Source organism: Tasmannia lanceolata, unplaced genomic scaffold (genome assembly GCF_043159265.1).
Source record: "Tasmannia lanceolata isolate RefF3 unplaced genomic scaffold, GAP_Taslan_0.1 ptg000020l, whole genome shotgun sequence".
Lineage (NCBI taxonomy): Eukaryota > Viridiplantae > Streptophyta > Magnoliopsida > Canellales > Winteraceae > Tasmannia > Tasmannia lanceolata.
This window is the reverse complement of record NW_027518697.1, coordinates 1,958,322-1,981,597: the sequence shown is the minus strand read 5'-3', so window position 1 is coordinate 1,981,597 and position 23,276 is coordinate 1,958,322. Positions and strand designations below refer to the sequence as shown.

The 23,276-nt window shown below is 37.8% G+C and overlaps 1 protein-coding gene and 1 pseudogene across 5 annotated transcripts; both read left to right on the top strand.

Annotated features, from left to right (window-relative positions):
* The first annotated feature begins 3,313 nt into the window (after positions 1–3,313).
* On the top strand, positions 3,314–10,109 carry LOC143855113 (tRNA-splicing endonuclease subunit Sen2-1 pseudogene; annotated as a pseudogene). 4 transcript variants are annotated; one of them, XR_013237696.1, is made up of 4 exons: positions 3,314–3,609; positions 7,553–7,674; positions 7,926–8,129; positions 9,210–10,109. The product of XR_013237696.1 is annotated as a tRNA-splicing endonuclease subunit Sen2-1 pseudogene, transcript variant X4 (transcript). The 4 variants fall into 4 exon arrangements; XR_013237694.1 differs by having other exon boundaries at positions 7,921–8,129; XR_013237695.1 differs by having other exon boundaries at positions 7,553–7,683.
* A 4,462-nt stretch (positions 10,110–14,571) lies between these two features.
* LOC143854217 (beta-cubebene synthase-like) lies at positions 14,572–18,502 on the top strand. The gene is made up of 7 exons (XM_077364071.1): positions 14,572–14,761; positions 15,064–15,328; positions 15,435–15,807; positions 15,921–16,139; positions 16,629–16,767; positions 16,875–17,123; positions 17,971–18,502. The coding sequence occupies exons 1-7, from the start codon at positions 14,621–14,623 to the stop codon at positions 18,262–18,264; spliced, it is 1,680 nt and encodes a 559-aa protein (XP_077220186.1). The 5' UTR covers positions 14,572–14,620; the 3' UTR covers positions 18,265–18,502.
* The last annotated feature ends 4,774 nt before the right edge of the window (positions 18,503–23,276 follow it).

Here is a 23,276-nt window from a genome sequence, read left to right as displayed (position 1 = left end):
TCGAAGCTTTTTTCTGTTCTTTTTTTTCTGCACAACCATGTGATTCTAACAATCATCTTACCGCTGAACTGCAAAATAGATGGTTAAAAAACAAAAGAAAATAAATAATCTGACCACATTAAAAGTTCTTGTTAGAGTAGATTAGATCATGACCGTTGACTGTAAGGGAATCTTGGTAGTAACACGGATTAGGCTGGTCTTCCCCAAATCTCATCATTATCCCTTACCATTTTTATCTGTAATTGGTTTATATAAGCACCTGTTATTTTTAATGGAAATCAACTAATCTTAGTGGAAATCTCTTAATTTCACAACTTTTACTAAAACTCGTAGGAAAATGCACAAGGTGTGCCTCACCATGGATGTGTCATGGAGAAGAAACTGTCCAAGGCGATCCAGAACATAGCTAGCAAAACATGATTCTGCAAAGAAATGCGATGGAAAAATTTTGGGTTTAATATGGTATTGGTTAAAAAAGCCATAGTAAAAAATGGTCAAATAAACAGGAACAATAAAAATACATTTAATACATCTAAAATTTTCTCATTTACAAAATATAGTAGGGTGAAGCTGGAAAGTTAGCCAAAGAACTGCATTTAATACATTTTGAACGTTTTCCGTAAAAGACAGTTTTTTTTTTGCTGTAAAATTTTTAACCGGAGTATCAAACGTCGAATCTAAAAAATGCCTGTTTAAAACAGTGTTTCGCTAACTACGATTCTAACTAGTGGATTAGGTGATTAGAATCATCGTATGTTTTCTATTGTATATATCCGACGATTAGAATCATCATATATTTTCTATTTTAGAGATATCTCATGAACATGTCAAATCTAATCCTTGTAAATCTCAGTCCAACTTCATATATATTGAATATACATGTTGGACTGATCCATCAATCAGCCATACTTGCTAAAACATCTTTATGGTAATGATATTGGTCATCCAGATCATGTTTATCTTTCCATTCTGCGCTTTGTAGACTTGAAAAGGCATGGGCTTGGTTTTCATGATTCAACATATACCTCCTGGTTATTGGATTTTGGTGTTGTAAGGTGGATTCACCCATGTCTGTCTTCACTCACAAAGACAAGATTCTTGTTCTGCTTCTCCACATCAATGAAGTCCTTACCATAAATGACAAAAAAATCCTACCCACCTTCATTATCGTCATCAAGAAGGAATTTTGAATGAAGGACTTGGGGACCCTTCATGACTTTCGAACAATGAGTTTTATTTCTCTCCCAATCAAAGTATCCCAAAGATCTCTTTGTCAAGGTAGATAACGTGGACGCGATTTCTTGTGGTGCTTATGCGGGGACCCTCGGGTGTCAACTCGCCATGCTTCCTATCAAATATCTGGAACTGCCGTTGGGGTATGGCATCCCTAAAGCTGGGCAATGGGATCCGGTTATTGAACGGATTGAATGGAAGCTTGCGTCCTGGAAAAAGAGGTACTTGTCATTTGGGGGTCGTATTACCCTAATCAAAGCCGCCCTCGCAAATCTGCCAGTACATTTTATGTTGGTATTCAAGATTCTGGCGTCGGTTGCTTTTCGTATTGAAAAAATTCAGAGGGATTCCTTTGGGAAGGTAAAGAAAGGGGGAAAAGGCTCAAGCACCTTATTGCGTGGAAAACGGTGTGTCGTTCCAAAAGAGAGGGGGGTTTGGCCATTGGCAAAATTCGCCTCCGGAACAAAGCCCTTTTGGGTAAGTGGTATTGGCAGTTTGGTACGGAAAAGGATGCTTTATGGCATAATGTTGTGGGCCAAAAATATGGCAGCGGATGGGGCGACTGGATATGTAATGGAGCATCAAATCAGAATGGATCCGGCATTTGGAAGTCTGTCTCTTTAGCAAGGGATGCATTCCTTCCGTTAGTACGTTACAAACCTGGAACGGGTAACTCTGTTCGTTTCTGGTGACTTGTGGGTGGGCAACTGTACGTTGGCGGTGGCTTATCCAAATCTGTTTCGTCTCCCTGCTGATCCGGGTTCTACCATTGCACAAAATGTCATTCGACACCATGGGCATGCCAACCTTGTTTGGGATATCAGGTTGAGACGCAATCTCAAAGACTCCGAGATCGATAATTTCTGCTCTCTTCTTCTCAAACTATCTGGTACCTATTTAACTACCGGCTCGGATAAGTGGATCTGGACGCCTAAGTCCCACGGGCTTTATTCGGTAAGATCATTTTTTAGAAAATTAAATGACGAATGCGGAAACCCTTCTCCCCTGGCTAAAATCTGAAAAAACATCGCCCCGCCTCGTATCAAAGGGTTCCTATGGACTTTACTGCTCAACGGCATTAACACATGCGAAAGATTGAAGGCCCGGGGATTTCAATTAGTGAATCGCTATGTTTTGTGCAAAATGGCGGAAGAAAATTTGGATCATCTATTCCTTCTCTACCCATTCGCATTTAAGGTATGGATGGGAATTTTCAGATTCTTTGGTTTTTCTTGGGTCCTCCAGGGAAGCATATGTACTGTTATCAATAATTGAGGGGGCGTGCTGGCCGGGTTGGTGACACCATGTTATAACCCTGAAAGCTGTTGAAATTGGAAATGCTAGTGGAAGACGAAAATCAATAACAAAACCAACAGTCACTCACGGTAAGTGTGGATAGCAATAACACCAGCAACACTCACAAACTTTACTCCACCCAAATAAATAATTCAACCAACCAAGCTCTCTAATGCCAAAAATAAATAAATAAATGATATCAGCACAACCATGGTTTGATAATTGCAGCAAGTCATCTTGTCTTTTATTATTTGGGATTTGCGAAGGAAAGGCATTTTTTCGGCTGGCTGTTGAATGAGAGCAGCAGCCACACATGCTCATTTTTTCAGCAGATTTTGTCGTATTCTCTCATGCAACAGCCTGCTGTGAAATGCCAAAGTCTCTAGCAAATCCCTTATTATCTAAAGAGCTGTAAAGGGGGATTAAGTTCCCAAAAAGCTCTCACAAGTCAATTAAAAAAGAAAGGACAAGCTAAGGTTGTGCGATTATTAAAACTTTATAGGCAAAAATTTTTTTAAAAAAAAACCTATGAATTTCTGAAAGATTCCTATGAACAGATATCCAACGCTAAAATCCCTAATCAAACAGATCTCCATGCAATTTCAAAAAGCTACAGTAATCCCTATGAATTTCTGAAAGAAACGTAAATCAAACAGAAACAGCCCATCCAACAAACACAAGGAATCTCGACGGGAAGTGAGTACCCACAGAATATAATGTTAGCAGATTTTGTCCTATTCTTTTTATTCATAAGAGGTGGCTGTACTGTACTGTACTGTTTTCTCCTGCAAGTGTAAGCCGCGAAATGGATTTACGCGAAACTTTGTAGCAAATCCATTTTGCAAAAGATGTTATATGAGTCTCAGTTGTGTAATGACAAAAAAGCCCTTTTAATGAAACCAACTGCGCCCTTGCAAATATTTCTTCATCATTCAATTCAAGGGTGTAATCCGAGCGAGCTTGCTTCCTCGGTTCTCTTTTTCGCATCACTACGAAAGTGTAAATAATCGACGGTCCTAATTCCATCTCATCTCTCCACCCTTAAAGATCGACCATCCGACGCGACTTAAATATTAAAAGGTCACCCTTATTTTATTTTTTGTTCGTCCAAGTGACAGATTCTTTTGTTTTTCCTATGATAAATTCGATTGCCTCATATGGGCCGATTTCTTAAAATCACCCTTATTTTATTTCAACTCTAGAATCAATAATGCCCTGTTTTGATACCAAAAATTTCTTTGCTCACCTTATGTTTGTAGGAATGCTTCAAAGAGATTTTTATTTTTAATCAATTGTTCTATATGTTCTTCAATGCTATATTAGTTTGTCGGGGTTTCTGTTATTTATACTTACATTATGTTTGAAGGCACTCCTATAATGGGGTTTATTTGTATTTTGCTGAATTTGCTTACGTGTTTTTGTATGAATATCTTTGTAGAGTTTCATTTATCTTAATGGTCTGCTTATATAGTGTTTCTTTTATCTTTGGAGTTGGCGTTAGATTATGAAAGTCTTACGTGGAAAATTAAAACAATGGTAGCCTTAACTTTGTTAACTTTTCCATCTCTTGTAATGGAAAACTATATGCTTCAATTACTCCAAGGAGTTTTAGATGTTTCCATGAATTGAGAATCAAAAGAATCAATTTGGCCATCCTACAATGACAGCAAGTGAATTTCTTTGAACAACCCACGGATGGTCAACCTTCCTTTCAACCTTATGCTTAGGTTTCAGTTGGGAGTTGCAATTGATGATACGTGGTAACTTTAGGTTTCAATTGGGGGTTGCAATTGATGATGCATTCTAATACAAGAACTTCAATTTGCAATTACAGATGGTAGTCAAGGCAAGGAAGCACGAATCTCTACTCAGAATGGGGAATCCCGATTCCCTGAAAATCGATTCGGAAACGGGAATCTTCTCGATTCCCCGATTTTTGGAAATCCCGTTTCGGAAACGTGGGAAACACGATTCCCACTCTATGGGAAATTCGATTCCCACTCTATGGGAAACACGCTTCCCACTCTATGGGAAGCGCGTTTCCTATTTACCCTCCTTGTCTCTTAGTAGTCCTCTTTTCTTCCTCTTCTTAGGATTTACATGTAAATAAGGGAATACCCCCATTTGAATCTATTAAAAATAGTTTCAAGACCCAAATCTGAAAGGATAAAAAGTCAACTTTCCAATTCTAGTACAAAATTCGAAAAAACGGGTCGGGTCAAAATCTTAAATTCCAAACGATGGGGTATTTTTCCAATTTTAAAAATTCATAAATTCTATCATGTCCAAACATTATTAAATCTCAAAAGTCTGGTAAAATAAATCTCATAATTTGGTTTCTAAAATTTTTTCTTCTTGTCAGGCACTGGTCAACAGACTAGTCAACACAGGCATTTCAGCTGATAGTGATTTTCCTTTAAGTAAATGTTGGATCTTTTAATAAAAAGTATTTTTTTAAATATTTGGTTTATGTAATTATTTCTTATTTTGTTTTAGTAATTTTTCATTTTAAATTTTTTTTTTTTGAATATTTAACTATTAAAAAAAATCTCCGACCCTTCACGCTTCCCACTTTCCACCTTCCTGAGAGCCTTTGCTTCCCGCTCTGGCAACCTTGAGTCAAGGTATGCATTTCTTGTAAGTTGTAACATTGTTCTTGACAATGAGTTCTGGTCATGTATCATCAATTGCAACAAAAAGGAGTCTGGACAAGAGATGTTAAGGAAGCTTCTCCCATTTCAACAAAAAGAATTGTCTTACCATTAATAAGTTTCTACTAGCTGTTAGACATAACCCTCCTACCATCCTCTTAGTAATGATATTTACAATTTATTTTTACCAGAACATTCAATTATTTTATAAGAAGTATCTATTAGACATGATCCCTTCTATACAGGTGAATGGCCCATTTAATTTGACATCTTAAGTATTCATCTTACAGGGAAGCCAGCTTCGGTCATGCTAATATTAAGAGCCGAACCCATCCTTCTGCATTTGCTACCATGGTCCTCAATAACCCCCTAAAACGCTGTGGTTTGATGCACATGCTTACACTAGGAAAAAGAAAGAGTAGAAGAATCTTACCTAGTTTGGTTTGTACAAGAGATTCTCACATGAAGAAACATGGAACAACAAGTATTTTTTTTTCTTTTTGCTGTCTGCGATAATGTTTGTTTGAGTAGAATCGAGCAATCTGTCTTTTGTCAATTCATTGGGCTGGTATATATTGTTTCTTCGAATAGAATAGATCAATTTGCCTTGGTTTGTTGCCGATGAGATGATATGAACTTGTCATATATTTTGGTTTGTTGCCGATGAGATGATATGAACTTGTCATATATTTATCATTCATTGTCTTGGAATTTTTTGAACTTGTGATATTATTTATGTTAGATGCTTATTTGTTATATCAAATTTTCTTTATGTTTATTAGTCACTTGTGGTGTACAAACTCCCAATGTCTTGATGTTTGTTAGTTACTTCATTACGATATGAAATGCACTTAGGGCCTGTTTGGATGCCAAGAAGATTTGGATTTGGATTTCTCACATTTGCAGCCCTTTTTGTGTTGTGATTTGGATCTGGATAGAATTCTTTGATTTCCAAATCAGCGAATGCCAGTGAAAAAAAATCAGATTTCCAAATATGCTGTGGAAATAGGTAATTGAAAATCCACAGATCTGGCAGTTTCCTTCCCTCTCTTTGCTCCTCAACCTCTCCCCTCCAGAAGAAAGTACCCCCTTCCCTCTCTGTCTCCCTGAACATGAGCTGAAACTCAATTCCAAATCGAAATACAAAATATGAGGTATCATCCAAACGTGCCCTTATGATTACGTATATGGTTGGAAGTTGGAACCACATTTGGTTCTCTGTGTGGATGTGGAAGGGGTTAGATGCTAATGCAAATGCAAATGTCGAAAAAAGAACCCTTCTATGGTAAGACTCTTATCATGGTGACAACAACCCTGTTGTAGTTTTACTACAAAGAAGAGGGTTAGCAGCATTCATATTAACAAGTATTGACTAATGCGCCATAGTGGGACCCACACTTGATTGGTCTGATCCACATGTATCCTTGAATTGTTTTAATCAAGAATTCATTTTTTTGCATATCCAATCTTCATTCTGCTAAAAACAGAAATTGATTCTTGGATGTGAGTTTGCCAATCGCAATTCCATTGCCAGGGCGACTCAAAAAATGCATTCTAATTCTTGATTCCTTGTTTTTCAGCCTTTTCCCACCATCTCCTCACTCATGCCTTCTCTAGTCTCTCCTTCTCCCACGCCTCCTATCCCCTCTCACGGCTTGATAAACCAAGATTCCACAGAAAAAAATTTCATCACAGCCAAACAGTGCTTGTTTCCTTCAAAGTTGAAAGACTCTTGCCTTACAAGTTCAACAGTTAACTTAGGGAGGGCATCATCTAATCAGCAAGTTTCATCAGCCACGATCCTAGTGGGGGACACTTAATGGACAATCATAATCGCATGTTACGTATCTGTATGTGTATGGTTAAGATCAAACTACTAGCCTTATAATTGTGAGAGTTCGGCTCATAGACACCTATAGTTTTCTGTCTTTGCGAAAAAAGAAAAAAAAAATTCCTTTAGTGGGGCGTTTGGTTCTAAGGAAAACAAAATTATGGAAACTTTACTCCCCCACCCCACGCAAAAGGAAAAAAAAAAAAAAAATCCCCTGCTCCAAAGCATATCGAGTTGTTTGGATTCTGGCAGAATTTCTTCTTGAAATTTAATTCATGGAGAATGGATTTTCCACCATTTGGTTAACTCAAAAAACAAAAAATTTCATTGTTCTCGAAAAAAATTGCAAGTCTACTAGATCCTGATATTCTTTTGTCCTTGGAATACTTTTTTCATGGAGTTTTTTCTTCTCTAGATCAAAACTGCTATATTTGTAGGTATCAAGGTACCCTTATTAGTTTTGTTTGTTACGGTTTTCCTGTCTGTGGAGAACTCCCATGATTCAAACATGTTAGTAAAAAAAGACGAATTGTGATTGCAGGAACATTATAAGTGTGACCATGAAATTTGGTGTGGTGGGGAGAATCCTAGCCAACGACATCTCCAACCAACTACAAAGGGTAGCAGAATGTTGCCACCGTCGCCAATGAGGCCCAATGTCAAGTGAGCAAGGTTTAAAATCAAAGATCTTGACTGATACTTCGTTATGGTTTGATACAAAGATGTTTAAGAAAATGATCATCAATTTTACTTTTAAAACTCTTCAAAGGATCAACTTCCTAATTATTGACATTCTACGACTTATTAGTTACATGAATAAAATCATTTACATTGGAGTTTCGGTTTCATATTTCACCTACTCAATTTGCAATCGCTGATTCATTAATTTCTGGCAATTTTAACATGCAGTGCAGCATTCTTGGTTCCACTTCCTACATGGCAGTGTTTCTAAATGAAGCCATACTGAGGAGCTGCTAAGAAGTGTGCTGACACCGCTTTCAACCTATTAATTGATGATTTAGTCAAATACAACATCTCAAAAGAAGAATCATTCTGTAAACCGAGCTGCTCGCCCCAATTCTTTTTCCTTCAACCAACGAGAAAGTGGGGAGGAAAATGTAAGTAACTCTATACTTTTTTAGATTTGTTCCTTTTTTCTTGATTTGTTCCTTTTTTCTTGATTTGGTCCATACTCGTTTTACATACTCGTTTTATATATATATATATATATATATATATATATATATATATATATATATATATATATATATATATATATATATATATATATATATATATGTATAGAGAGAGAGAGAGAGAGAGAGAGGAAATGGTTTGTGAGCAGCTGCTCAGATGGAGTATTTGTTACAATCTGTTCTAGAAATTTTTTGTTTAATTACCCTTTGCCACTCATGAAAAAAAAGCAAAACTATGTAAGCAAAATGGATATATAAGTTTACCAGATGGTTATATCTTCTTTGGTACAGTAGCCTAGTCCAGAGTTGATCCATACATCTTAAGCAGAGCTTGAGTGCACCAGCCATGGCTGTCATCCACAGTTGGCATTCTCAATTCAATAAATGAACCCACATGAAGTTGGGTCCCAGACGAAACAACACCCGCCAACACTCTCAGCACATTCGACGCATCAATGTCTATGCATACACTAATCTCTGGATACCCTTTTGGCGCTGGCGGAATCCCCATAATCTTAAAACAGCCTAATAGATGGTTCTCCTCCACCTGTTTTCTTTCACCGTCATATACAACAATCAGTTTGTGCAACCCACAATTAGTGGTTGTTGGATGATCCTATCCCTTTGATTTGTGGCCCCCATTTTAGGATGGCACAGTAGTGAAAACTCCTCAAATCGAAGGGTTTAGGATCATCCAAAGGGCTCGGCACAGCTGACTATCAACAACGGGACCCAAAAATGAATGGATGAATGGTTACTTTAGACCATCCATTCAACTGTACTCTGCTCGACTTTTTGGGCTGCACTAGCGTTGCACCAAAGATGAATGGTTTAGGCACCAATTAAAATGGTTACCACTTTCTTGATACAATTTCGCAATAAGATGGACTATCCTTACCTTCTTCTAAGTGGCCTGCAAATGGGCACAATTGGCTATTAAGTATTATTTTCACATGGACTAGTGTGAACTGATCAATTGTTTCTTTTGCTTTCACCATGTAGAATCCTGATGGAGTTGACAGGACCAAGATGGAAGCGAAAAGATGCAGCAATGAAAGCCCTGGCCGATCCCATATCGAAAAAAATCACAGAGCTGCAATCTTCTCTATTACAATCGAAAACACATGCATTTCTATCTGGTTGTGGTGCTCTTCTTGAAGTCGGATTAGAACAAACGGATCTACTAAATCATGCTTGCTTTGGCCGACCAATCGCCACGTCAGAGAAAGATAAGCAATGGTTTCAATTGGGTTTGGAGGAAGCTTTCTACTTGTCTCATGCTCTAAAATGTCTCACAATTTTAGGCGAAGATAGTCAACCAATGAACGACATAGAGATATGGGAATGCATGAGATCCAAGAGAAAGACATTTCCCAATCTATACAAGGCTTATTTGCACCTGCGAACGAAGAATTGGGTGGTGCGCCCGGGTTCTCCTCAGTATGGTGTTGACTTTGTAATATATCGTCACCATCCAGCTCTTGTGCATTCAGAGTATGCAGTGATCGTCCTCTCAGAAGGCAATGGTGATTCTAATGATCGCTTGAGAGTGTGGTCTGATATTCAGTGCACACTTAGACTATGTGGTAGTGTTGCCAAGACATTATTAGTCCTTACCATCAACACAAATGAGAACAATGCGAACTTTCCTTCGTGCCTAGAACAACACTACAGCATTGATGAACGCACGATCGCAAGATGGAGGCCAGAGCAGTGCCGCGAGGATCTTACAAGTCTTTGCAATGGAGCTGTATGAGGAATCTAAACATAATTTTCTTACTGTATCATCTTTTACTTTTTTAACCTGGAATTTATTTAGGAATCTGGAGCAGCATCTGAATTTGTATTGATAGAAATAAAATAAGTGCAAGAAGAGGACATTTCACCTTGCCTCTGATCACATCTAACAGCCCCTTGTCCCGTGTGTCAATTTGTAAATTTTTATAGATGAAATGAAACAGTTACCTTCTAAAAAAAAATCTGTAACGGGACCACACCACAATATAGAGAAATCTACAGCAGAACCACACCACAATATAAAATACTTATCTAACTCTAACATTAGGAGTATGGAGCCGATCACATGTAACAGCTGCTCTCGTGACTCTTGGGAGATCGAATAGATATTTTATTAAATTTTCTTCGATTAAATTTGCTATTTTACTTTCTTTTTCTTTTTTTTTCTCTTTCTCATTCTGTTTAATGAAGAATTGGCGTAGGAATCATAATATGATGCCGATTCCAATTCCTGATTCCTGCAATTCAAATGGAGAGCTCGTGCAGCAGATGCACTTGTCCCCTACAGGTGGGGTCTTCTTCTTGTATTCCAAGTTGGTGGCACTATTTTCATATCATTTTTGCTTTGACAAGAGAGAGCACTCCATCTTTGACCATTGCAGAATGAATGAAGGAAGGGGACCCATAGCCCACTTAGAGGAGATTACTTGTCAATTTCCACTTACAATCTTTGCCTGGTCAATGAAAATAGATCACTTTGTGAGGCAACTACTACAATAGTCTACTAATGTTCTTGTTTCCATTTGCTATAGATTAGGTAGAAAATCTTAAAATCAGATTTTACCACATATCGGTTTGGAATTTGAGTAACGCAAGCAAACAATGTGGAAAATAAGGTCACTTTCTTTATCCCTACTCGGCCGTGCTTATGGCCTTTTTTGGCTGCGGAGAATGGAAAAAGAACAAGAAAAAAGGGGTGTTTGGCAAATTTGACAAATCCCACCTGTAATTTCATTTGGGCCCTGTTCATTTTTAGATTTTGACAACCGATTGTGAGTCGAAAACTGATTACTGGACTCAAAATCATGTCTGATAATCGGTTTTTGACTCACAATCGGTTGTCAACATCTAAAACTTGGTGATGAGCTGCGATGAATTCTCAAAGCGATTCTCTGCTAAGGGCTTTGTCCCATCTAAAAAATGAAAAATGGGAAGGGCAGAAGAAGACATGTTAATTAATTTATGGGTGCCAAAACCAAACCGCTTTTAGTTTAATTAAAAGTTCTACTGTGGGCTCGATCATTGGGCCCTACATTACGTAGTAGCCACTTGACCAGTATTTAATTGGACCGAGCACTTAGGTTACTACATATTGAATGGGTTTTTTTTTTTCCGGGGGCTGTGGTATCAAAGGAATATAAATAAACATATTTTGGTAGCCTCTTGAATAATTATCTAGGGGAGCCCCGCGTATCCATAATATGTGGAGTGATAGAGTGAAGGGCGGCTTGCATAAAACCAGTTACAAGAGCGCTCCTATTAGTCATTGTCAACAGAGTGTCTTTATTGTAATGGTTTTTTTTATTGCAAACCAGTAAAGAATACACTGATTTAATTTTATATCTGCCAAGGTAATTTCTATATTTTCATTTTTTCTGTGCCATTGTAAATGCACTTTCTTGAGATCGACCGATGGGGTCGCCCTTGTAACTAGTTTTTGCAAGGGTAACCTTAGCATACCTTATATAGAGAAATTCTATGGTTATTTGACCCAACAGCAGCTTTTCAAAAAGTGAGAAGCGATTGGATCGAATATCAAGGGCTGTACTACCATTAGGTTTTTGTGGGCCCACTCATCATGTAAGGAATACATGAATGGTCCAGATCAATCTAAGGTGAGATCTAGTATCATATTAAGGAGACACTATATGTCCACCCTTTTCGTTATCATCTTCCCATTAACTCAAACATTTACAGCTCATTTTGTTTTGTCTATTCCTTAAATGAAGTCATTTCTTGAACAAACAAACAAACAAATGAGAAAGAGCATAGATTATAGAGGACTATAATAAGGAGGGAGTTGGTAACCAACCTCAATCATAAAATATTAGAGTATCCATCAATAGATTATAAAATATTAGAAAATATAAAGTATATATGAAAGGTATTAACCATTTTCTACCCATTAGTATTTCCTTTTTCATTAGAATTCATGGGTTTTTGCAAAAGAAGTCCTCTAATTTGATTTATTTGCAAAAACGGGTCTTTTTGTTTGACAATTTGCAAATAGACTGGTCACTTTTGAGTTCATTTTGGAAATCAGGTCGTGCCATCAATTCGTGATCAAAATATCCACTGGTAGTTTTTTTTTACTCATAAAAGACCAAAATGACCTTACTTGTGCCAAGATGAAAATTACCTGTGAAAAGACAACAAGGAGACTCCTGCCCAGTACCAAAAAATGGTAGTGTCAAAACAATTATCCTCGATTTATAATGAAATTTGCGGATTTAATTTCTCTTTTTTTATTTAACTAAATTTTGTCAGTTTAAACCGATTTTGATTATTTTTAACTCATATTTTGCCGTTTGAACAATTTTTTTTTCTATTCAACATTTTTTTTCAATTGAACACAATTTCTTCCTCTTCTTCTTCTCCTTTCTCTTACTCCTGCTCCTCTTCTTCTTTCTATTCTGTTTCACTTCTTCTACGGATGGAGGGCGACGGAGATAGTACATTGTGGCGAGAGGGGCACTAGCAGAGGAGAACATTAGAAGACAAACTAAAATAAAAAGCAATAAAAAATAAAAACTGAAAAAAGGCTAAAATCATCTTTTGGATTGTACAATGCCCTTAATGGGTGCATATTTTTTGAAACTGCAATTCTGGTCATTACAGCTACTTAATGTAATTACCTAGGAAAAAGCACAAAAGAAAATTAGTAAAATTTTGGGGCATCATATGGCTCACATTAAACAGGAATTATGGACTACCACGATCCTTCTTTCCCATAGCAAAATGACAGTGTACTTTAAAGGGGGAGCCACATTAATAAAAAAGAAAAAAGGTTCTCTTTTGGCAAACCTTGTAAATCGAGAGAAAAGATCACGCTTCAATGTAAAAATTTGAGTTATGTTGCAATGCCTAAAATATCTCTATTTCAGCAGTAAATTTTCAGGTAAGACATAGCGACTTCCGGTGTGCGACAATCAATGGTGGGGTCCCTCCTCCCCTAGAATACGGTGTTGGAAGAAAGTCTTGCTAGTGAAACGTAGTTCATCCGCTGCCAACTTGATTTCATCAGAAAAGAAATGGTTAATGATTCAATGACTTATTATTCCATCACTAAGATCAATCCGGTCGAAGTAACTAAGAATTCCTAATTGAAGTGATGATACCCAAGACAACTTAAGAATTCTGAATTGAAGTGATGATGCCCAAGACAACTTTGAACGTTAAGAAAGATAAGGGAAGACCACTTGAGCATATCAAAACGTTAGCAGCTTAAGCTAAACCGCTCACGAGCAGACTTTGGTTGATTGGGTTTAGGAGCCATGAAAGCTTTCGTGGAGATGGCATTTAATTGAAATTTTAAGACTCAATTAGGGTATTTTAGCCAGTTTCCAATGTAGTTTCTATTTCCAAGACGAAGCCACTTCACTAAAGTAGTTTCCTACAGTTCAACGTACCTACCAAAAAAATGTTTGATTTTGGGATTCATTTTGAGTCCAAAATTGGATTCTCCACAAAACTGGTTCGCAGTTGTAGAATTGATATGAAATAAATTTTACATCCCAGTACAAATATGTGAAATAACCAATTACTCCGAAAGCTTAAGCTGTCCGGGTTGGCATTATTTAATCATTTATGCTTCAACACTCCTTATGTGTGGCCCCACATTTTTTGGGTTGGCCGTGCAAGTGGCCGCCGTGAGTCACGACAATAGCTCTGATAGACCCTGTGAAACAACCAATTACTCCAAAAGCTTTAGGTGTTAGAGTTGGCATTATTTTATTTTTTATACTTCAACAAAATACACATATTAGTGGGATGTAGTAGTGTTGGGGGTTCCATGCAGAAGCAAAGATCCCACATTGGAAGAGTGATTGGGTGTGGCTGGGCTTATTGGGCACCCTGCCCTTAACCACTAGCTTTTAAGAGTGAATTCTACACAGCGAGCCAACCCCTCACTTTGCCAAAATCAGTTTTGGACACGAAATCGATTCTCAGAATCCAAAACAAAAAGAAGTATTTTCACTATAGAATCTTACGAGTAATGAGCAGGTGCAAGATGGGGCACCATGTGGGGATATTCCCAAAAAAAACATTTCTTTATTGGAAAAGAAAAATAATTGAGATAGATGGCGGGCAGACTGATTTAAAGAAAAACCAATATTATGTCAAAAGAGGCGGCCCTTTTTTTTTCCTTAGTTTATTAAATTTCCCATGTATTTCGCATGCACGGTAGAAAACCAATTTCCTTACATTGGGTAAGAACTAAGGACCAGTCAACAAGGAGCAGCTACCAAATTTCTTAGCCACTTTCAACGTGATTCAATAAAATAAACAAATAAATAAATAGTGCCAGCTATACTTGAATGCCTTTAAATACCAAACCCCACAATCATTCTTCTCACATTTGTTACAACCTTCGATTCGAATTGCTAGATATCTCTATGGATCTTATTAATCCCTCCCCAGCGGCTTCCACCCTCCCTCTCCCAGTTGATGGAGATTCAGAAGTTGTTAGGCGATCTGCCGGGTTTCATCCGACTATCTGGGGCGATCACTTCCTCTCCTACAAGCCCGATCCAAAGGTAAGGATCCTGCAAATTAAAGATACATAGTTCATGTAAATCTTGATTATGATTAAGATTGCTCTGATAAAATGCGACTGGCCAATCTTATGGATGAGATAAAAGATCTTTGTTTGTATTGTGTTCTCTCATTTTTAGAAGGGCCGGCCTCATTTTATACGGGAGCGATCTTTAGCCCTCAGAGTGGACTTGTAACCTTCTTCTTCTTTTTTTGTAATAAAATTGGTAGCTTTTTTGAAAAAGAAATAATAGTATGATTAAGCTGATTTGTTTGTGTATGTGGGTGGTTTGAATTCATGCAGAAAATAGATGCATGGAATAAAAGGGTTGAAGAGCTGAAGGAAGAAGTGAAGAAGATATTAAGCAATGCAAAAGGGACGGTGGAAGAGCTGAATTTGATTGATGATCTCGTACACCTTGGGATTAGTTATCATTTTGAGAAGGAGATTGATGATGCTCTACAACACATCTTTGATACCCATCTTGATGATTTTCCTAAGGATGATCTATATGTCGCCGCTCTCCGATTTGGCGTCTTAAGGAAACAGGGGCACCGTGTTTCTCCAGGTAATTAAATCCCTTACCGTTTCTCTCTTTCTCTACTCTCTTTAAAGTTTATTAATTATGTAAGCTTAAAGAGTTCTATGGTCTGAAACATCGGGTTGTGAAACAGATGTATTCAAAAAATTCAAAGATGAGCAGGGGAATTTCAAGGCAGAGTTGAGCACCGATGCGAAAGGTTTGCTATGTTTAAATGATGTGGCTTATCTCAGCACAAGAGGGGAAGATATCTTGGATGAAGCCATTCCTTTCACTGAGGAGCACCTTAGGTCTTGTATTAGCCATGTAGATTCTCATATGGCAGCAAAAATTGAACATTCTCTCGAGCTTCCCCTTCATCATCGCATACCAAGGCTAGAGAACAGGCACTACATCTCAGTCTATGAAGGAGACAAGGAAAGGAACGAAGTTGTCCTTGAGCTTGCCAATTTAGATTTCAATCTGATTCAAATCTTGCACCAAAGAGAGCTGAGAGACATCACAATGTAAGTTCCATTAGCCAAATAGTTCAAATATTGCACGAGTTTAGTTTACCCTTAAATGGACCATATTGGTAAACTTGAAATGACTCATCTCTTATCTTTTTAATATCTTACAGGTGGTGGAAGGAGATTGACCTTGCAGCAAAGCTGCCTTTTATTAGGGATAGGTTGGTGGAGTGCTACTACTGGATCATGGGGGTCTATTTTGAACCAATATACTCGAGGGCTAGGGTTTTTTCCACCAAAATGACAATGTTGGTCTCAGTTGTGGACGACATATATGATGTGTATGCTACCGAGGATGAGCTTCAACTATTCACTGATGCCATCTATAGGTTTGATAGACACCCCTCCACTCTAAATCAAACACACAAGAAGGAAAAATGAAATGAAAATGATGGTTTTGGCAAGAGATTACCCTACCCATTTCGGGCTCTTATTGTTATGAAAGGTGTAAGATTTTTATGGACTTCCATAGAACCTATACTACGAGAAATCATATGGTGCCGGATCAGGCATGCTCATATTAGGGGGAGCCGCCCTTGATATTTGATCCAACAGCAGCCCCTTAAATATGGAAAAGAGGGCTGCTGTTGGATCAAATATCAAGGGCGGTGCCTCCTTATAGCCACTTTCTCTCTAGTCCTGTGTTTTTCTTTGATACAAAAGAAAGATAGTAAGCCTACCCAAGGGTAAAATAAATCCTGGCTTGTTATTGACACAGAGAAGAGAACAGCCCTACTGAGTAGAATTTTTATGCATGGATTTTTTACCTTGGAGGATAACCCCATAAAAATTAACCGGTATTTTTATTTAATTTTCAGGTGGGATGCTGATGACATTGATCAGCTGCCTCAGTACTTGAAAGATGCTTTTATGGTACTCTACAACACTGTGAAGACTCTAGAAGAAGAACTTGAACCAGAAGGAAACTCTTATCGTGGATTCTATGTAAAAGATGCAGTAAGTAATCCACATCTACATCTCTAAATAGTCTCTATAACAAGTTATATAACAAAAGTAAGCTTTAAGCGTGAGGATGGGGGTTTGATTTAATTTTTGTCTTGCAGATGAAGGTTTTGGCAAGGGATTACTTTGTGGAGCACAAATGGTATAACAGAAAAATTGTGCCATCCGTAGAGGAATACTTGAAAATTTCTTGCATTAGTGTGGCCGTTCATATGGCTACAGTTCATTGTATTGCTGGGATGTATGAAATTGCAACCAAAGAGGCATTCGAATGGTTGAAGACTGAGCCCAAACTTGTTATTGATGCATCTCTGATTGGTCGTCTCCTTGATGACATGCAGTCCACCTCGGTATATATCCACTCAATTAATTCTTATTTATTTTAATGCTTGTAGTTATTTAACCCAACAAATATATGTGTTAATAAATAATAGCCATTTTTATGGCAAAAACACTGTTATTTATTTGATAAAAGTAAGGGTGTACGTCAAGGGATCCACTTTGGATTGGATCCACCTATGTCTTGGTCATGATCCGTTCAAACCCCTAAATTGGTTGGATCTTTTTTAGTGCATTTCGGGTCCTACTTGTCCGGGACACGATTCAATTATAATATGAAACTCCATTAGTGTCCTAAGTCCTACTTATGTTGTACAAAATTAGGGCTTAGCTTTAAAGGTGGAAACAGAAAAGAACCATAGAGAAAAAAGAAGAAGCATGAAAATGAATTATTTTGGGAATTTGGGTTGTGCTTTTACCGTAAAACTGGGTTCGGTTCGGGCCAATTCCAATTCATTTTTTAGCAAAGCGCAACCTGAGCAGGCCCAAGTTGTACCCGTGCTCATTTTGGGTCGACATTTTAAATGTTACAATAAATACCCCTCACAAATAGACATAATCATGGTTTTAAATTTCTGACTGCAATCCGAAATTTCGGATTTAGGTCAAGACCGAAACTGAAATGAACCGAAACCAAAATTTCAATAAAATGCTTTTCGTTTTTTTACCGAAAAAATGAAATTTTGTTTCTTTTTACCAAATCTTGGCCGAAATTTCAGCCGAAAATGAAACCGAGACCGAGATTTAAAACCATGTTTATAACAACCCTAACACGAGTGATCTCATATCATTTCTTTTAAAAAAAAAAATTTACATTAATTTATGACTGACTATTTTATATATTTTTTTGATATGAAGTTTGAGCAACAGAGAGGCCACGTGTCATCAGCAGTACAGTGTTACATGGCTGAATTTGGTGTAACAGCGGAAGAAGCATGTGAAAAGCTCCGAGATATGGCTGCAATTGCTTGGAAAGATGTGAACGAGGCATGCCTTAGGCCCACGGTTTTCCCTATGCCTATCCTTTTGCCTTCTATCAACTTGGCACGTGTGGCAGAAGTCATCTACCTACGTGGAGATGGATACACGCACGCTGGGGGTGAGACCAAGAAACACATCACGGCCATGCTTGTTAAGCCAATTGAAGTCTGAGAATTATGCTACTTTTTAATAAGTGTTAATCTTTCTACTACAATGTATTGAACATCTTGTGGTTTTTATCCATGTCGTTGGTGTAGTAGTAAAACTTGTTTTTTCATGTCCGTGTATGCTTTCAAAAAGCTAGTTCTGATATATGGACTGTTGTTGAGGGGGAAGTGATTGGGGTTCTTCAGTCTATCCTCCCACATTTTGAGGCAAAAGAAAATAAATTATAGACTGTCATGTAAAATGGTCCTTGGATGCTTTCAAAATTAAGTTCTTATATGCTCTTTTACTGCCCTGATTGTTTTAGATTATGACAAACCGATTGTGGAGTCCCCAACAGATTATTGAATTAATTATTGGTTGGGGACTCCACAATCGGTTGTCATAATCTAAAACCAACATGCCCCTAAGGCCCTGCTTGGATTATAAGAATTTTGCGGAGAAGTACGGGAAAGGAAAAATATTTCTAAAAGTTAAAACTTTTTTTTACACATGAAAACAGATAACCTAAACCAACCCTATTCAATTCTTAATTAGATGGACCTTCAATTTCTGATGATCTCTCTAAGTTAACCATAATCATATCATTTTGCTCTAAATTGTGGAAAGAAGAAAGAAATCTGCCAAAAGATTTCCGGTTGAATATGTTTTTCTTACGATTCAAATTGGGCGTGGGTGAAGTGATAGGCTTTTGAGTCTCCCCTCAGCAAATTTCGAGGCGGAGGATGGCACAGGTGTACAAAAAACGAAAAGAAAAGAAAGATCTCTCATGCCAAACTCTCTAAAAAAGCCCTAAAAAACCAAGGGCCAAGTCCCAACGGTTTCTCATTGGGAAACCGCGGTTCTTAACCTTGCCAACCCAACCCAATCATGTATGGGCCTACTTAAGGCCTGGTAGGATAGGAAAGAAAAAGAAGAGAGGGATTTGTGTCTTGAAAGAGATACATATGTAGAAAGATTTTATGTGGTAAAAGATACATATACAGCTGCATACCTTTTAAGGTGCTGCTGCTGGATCAAATATCGAGGTTGGTACTTCTGTCGTACCACCTACATGCCCACATGGCCATTCACCATATAATTTCTCCACGCATATATACAGGATAAGAAGGAAAAAGAAGAGAGATTTGTGTCTTGAAAGACACATCTATTGGAATACAGACACTGAAGTACTCTAACTCGATAAATAAATAGGAGTCTAAATCATAGAAAAGTAAAAGAACAATAGTTAAAAAGAAAAGTGCTCTCTCTCTCTCTCTCTCTCTCTCTCTCTCTCTCTCTCTCTCTCTCTCTCTCTCTCTCTCTCTCTCTCTCTCTCTCTCTCTCTCTCTCTCTCTATATATATATATATATATATATATATATATATATATATTTGTGCTCCATCTCTAATTATTCCTAGTTCACTTATTGACCTTTTTCATACCAATATTACTCTTTTTACTAAGTGGGTTTTCATCTGCCCATTCACTTTTGCAATAACGACTAAAAATCCCATCTCAGTTATTCACACAAATGCTTATTTCCAGTGACGCAAGAAGTTGCGGTTGAGGTGAAACAACCTCTTTCTTTATTTAGTTAGAGTGTCTTTTTTCTTTGTAAACATATCATAACCGTTTGCAAATTACGACAATACACAATATATTTTTCGTCTTCTTCTCCAAACACAAGATTTAAGCCTCCCTTGTACTTCCATTATCGGTCATAACGTATTTTTCTATCTTTCCGAGCCTAAAACGTGATCGTATTTTTCTGATTCTGATTGAGGATCCTCCTTTTTATCGTCTTTTTCTGATTCTCACATGGGCAGATTTTTTGGGGAAAAGTCCCCATCATAATATGAAAAGGGGCGCTTTTAACGAATGCATGACATATTGACATGGCCATTTTTGGGGTAGTTGGTGAGGCCAAAGATCCCACAACAAGTCCTACCTCAACATGATAGGATTTTGGCGTTTTACGGCCAGAACCGCTTCCCACGTGCGAGCAACTCCAAAACTCGTTATCCTGACACGTTCAGTGCATCCCACCAACCAATTTCGCATCTATTGACTGGTCGGTGATGGACAAGGTATAAAATTTCTGTTTTGGTACCGGTTTCGGACCCTGAAATTGGTCGAAATTTCGGCCGAAATCTGGTACAAAAATCGAAACCAATATTTTATTCAATATTAAATTTCTGTCAAAGTTTCGGTGAAATATTAAATTAATTTAAAAATAAAACAGAATTTTTAGGTCAAATTTCGGGAAAACCAAAATTTCGACATAAATTCTTAAATTTCGGCCGAAATAAATGACCGTTTCGGTTTTTGGTGGTTTTGGTGTCGGTCTCCACCGAATTTCGGATTTCAGTCGAAATTTAAAACCATGGTGAGGGATATCATTTACATTCCCAATAATTTATTAGGGAAATGATATAGTCTCCCCTTTTCTTTTCTTTTTTTACCTGGGACAGCCCCCTCTAATGTGTAAGAGTAGCTATAATCAAAGGTTTTAGATTTTCTGTTTAGAGGTAATTTCGGTCCTATCCGAAACCGAAATTTCGGCAGCACTCCAAATGTCGTTTTTTGGGCTGAAATTTCGGGCGAGAATACCTAAATTTCGGTAATTTAGGCTGAAATATTTAAAGGAATAAAAAAAAAATATTTAATCTTAAATTTCGCCAAAATTTCGAATTTGGTAAATTTCGGCAATTTCGGTTTCAGAACGTTTTGATTTCAGTCCTCACCGAAATCGGAGATTAAATTTCGGATTAAATTTTGGATTTCGGCCGAAATTTAAAACCCCGGCTCTAATTCCTATAAATACACCGGCGGGGCTGTTCTAGGTAAAAAGGAACTCCCCTTTTACAGCTCCCGTCTTATCAGTATTTCTTCTGTTTTGTTTTGGTAGACTGAGGACAGCTGTACGGTTTTGCTAATGATGATGGAGCACTCATAAAAATCTAATGGGTTTTGCTAATGCGCACTCGTTAAGCATCCTACGAGTGATTGAGTGCTCTTGCAACACTAATTTAGGTATATTTTGATAAAAAGATCTCAAAACATGTGTAAATTCATGCTCCCAAAAAATAATTAAATAATGCTTAACAAGGGCTCTTAGGGCACTCGTTAGCCAAACCAAAATTTAATTCACCGATGACAACATAGCTCAACTGTATGTACAGCGAGAACCACGCATTTCCATTTAAAAAATTGGGTTTCACTAACGTGGGCACCCGTACGGGTAAAATGATAGGAAAATCAGATGGATTGAGAATTGGTTTTCAGTCAAAACTGATTATTGGACTCAAGATTTTGAGAATTGATTTTACATTTATTGGACCAAAATTTATTGGACTCTAACTGAGCCATAGTTTGAATGGTTAGGATGATCCTATGGATCTGATTTTTTGTGGACACCATATCTATGTGAGGACCATTCAAATGAATGGTTTGGATCACCCAAACAATGTGGGCCCCCACTGTATTTTAAGGTAGTGTGTAGGTAACTTACCTACACAAGTGTGTAGGAAATGTTCTCTCTTAAGCTCACCAAACTTATGGTGAGCTAGCTTGCCCAATCACATGGGTCCCACATTTTGGGGAGTGATCCAAACCATTCATTTGAAAGGCCTTATCATAGATAGGGGGTGTACCAAAAATCAGCTCCATAGGATCATCCTAACCCCTCCATTTGTGGAGGACAAAAATGGGGCAGATTTGTGTCTGTCCATTTTTGTCCTCCACAAATGGAGGGGTTAGGATGATCTTATGGAGCTGATTTTTGGTACACCCCCCATCTATGTAAGGGACTTTCAAATGAATAGTTTGGATCATCCTAACAAAGTGGGCCCCCATGTGATTGGGCAAGCTAGCTCACCAACACTTTCCTCATATATATATATATATATATATATATATATATATATATATATATATATATGAGGAAAGTGTCTCTAGTCTCTCCCCTAGATAAGCTTATCTACTCCTCTCTTTAAAAAAACACAGTGGGCCCACGCTGTTTGGATGATCCAAAGCATTCATTTGATAGGTCCTAACATAGATAGGGTGTGCCCAAAAAATCAGCACCAAAGGGTCATCCTAGAACTTCATTTTGTTGGGCACACCGTGTCCAAAATGGACGCATATAAACGTGGACGTTTATATGTGTCCATTCTGGGTACCACAAGGCACCACAAAACGAAGTTCTAGGATGACCCTTTGGTGCTGATTTTTTGGGCACACCCTATCTATGTTAGGACCTATCAAATGAATGCTTTGGATCATCCAAACAGCGTGGGCCCACTGTGTTTTTTTAAAGGGAGGAGTAGATAAGCTTATCTAGGGGAGAGACTAGAGACACTTTCCTTTATATATATATATATATATATATATATATATATATATATATATATATATATATATATATATATATATATGTGAGGAAAGTGTTGGTGAGCTTAAGCTCACCAAACTTATGGTGAGCTTAAGCGCCCAATCACATTGGGGCCTACTTTGTTAGGAGGATCCAAAGCATTCATTTGAAAGGCCCTTACATAGATGGGGTGTGTACCAAAAATCAGCTCCATAGGATCATCCTAACCCATCAATTAGTGGAGGTCAAAATGGACAGACATTATTTATCCACAAATCTGCCCATTTTTGTCCTCCACAAATGGAGGGGTTAGGATGATCCTATGGAGCTGATTTTTGGTACACACCCTATCTATGATAGGGCCTTGCAAATGAATGGTTTGGATCACCACAGAAAATGTGGAACCCATGTGATTGGGCGCTTAAGCTCACCATAAGTTTGGTGAGCTTAAGCGCACCAACACTTTCCTCTGTTATATATACGTGGGTGTTGGTGCGCTTAAGCTCACCAAACTTATGGTGAGCTTAAGCGCCCAATCACATGGGTCCTACATTTTCTGTGGTGATCCAAACCATTCATTTGCAAGGTCCTATCGTAGATAAGGGGTGTACCAAAAATCAGCTCCATAGGATCATCCTAACCCCTCCATTTGTGGAGGACAA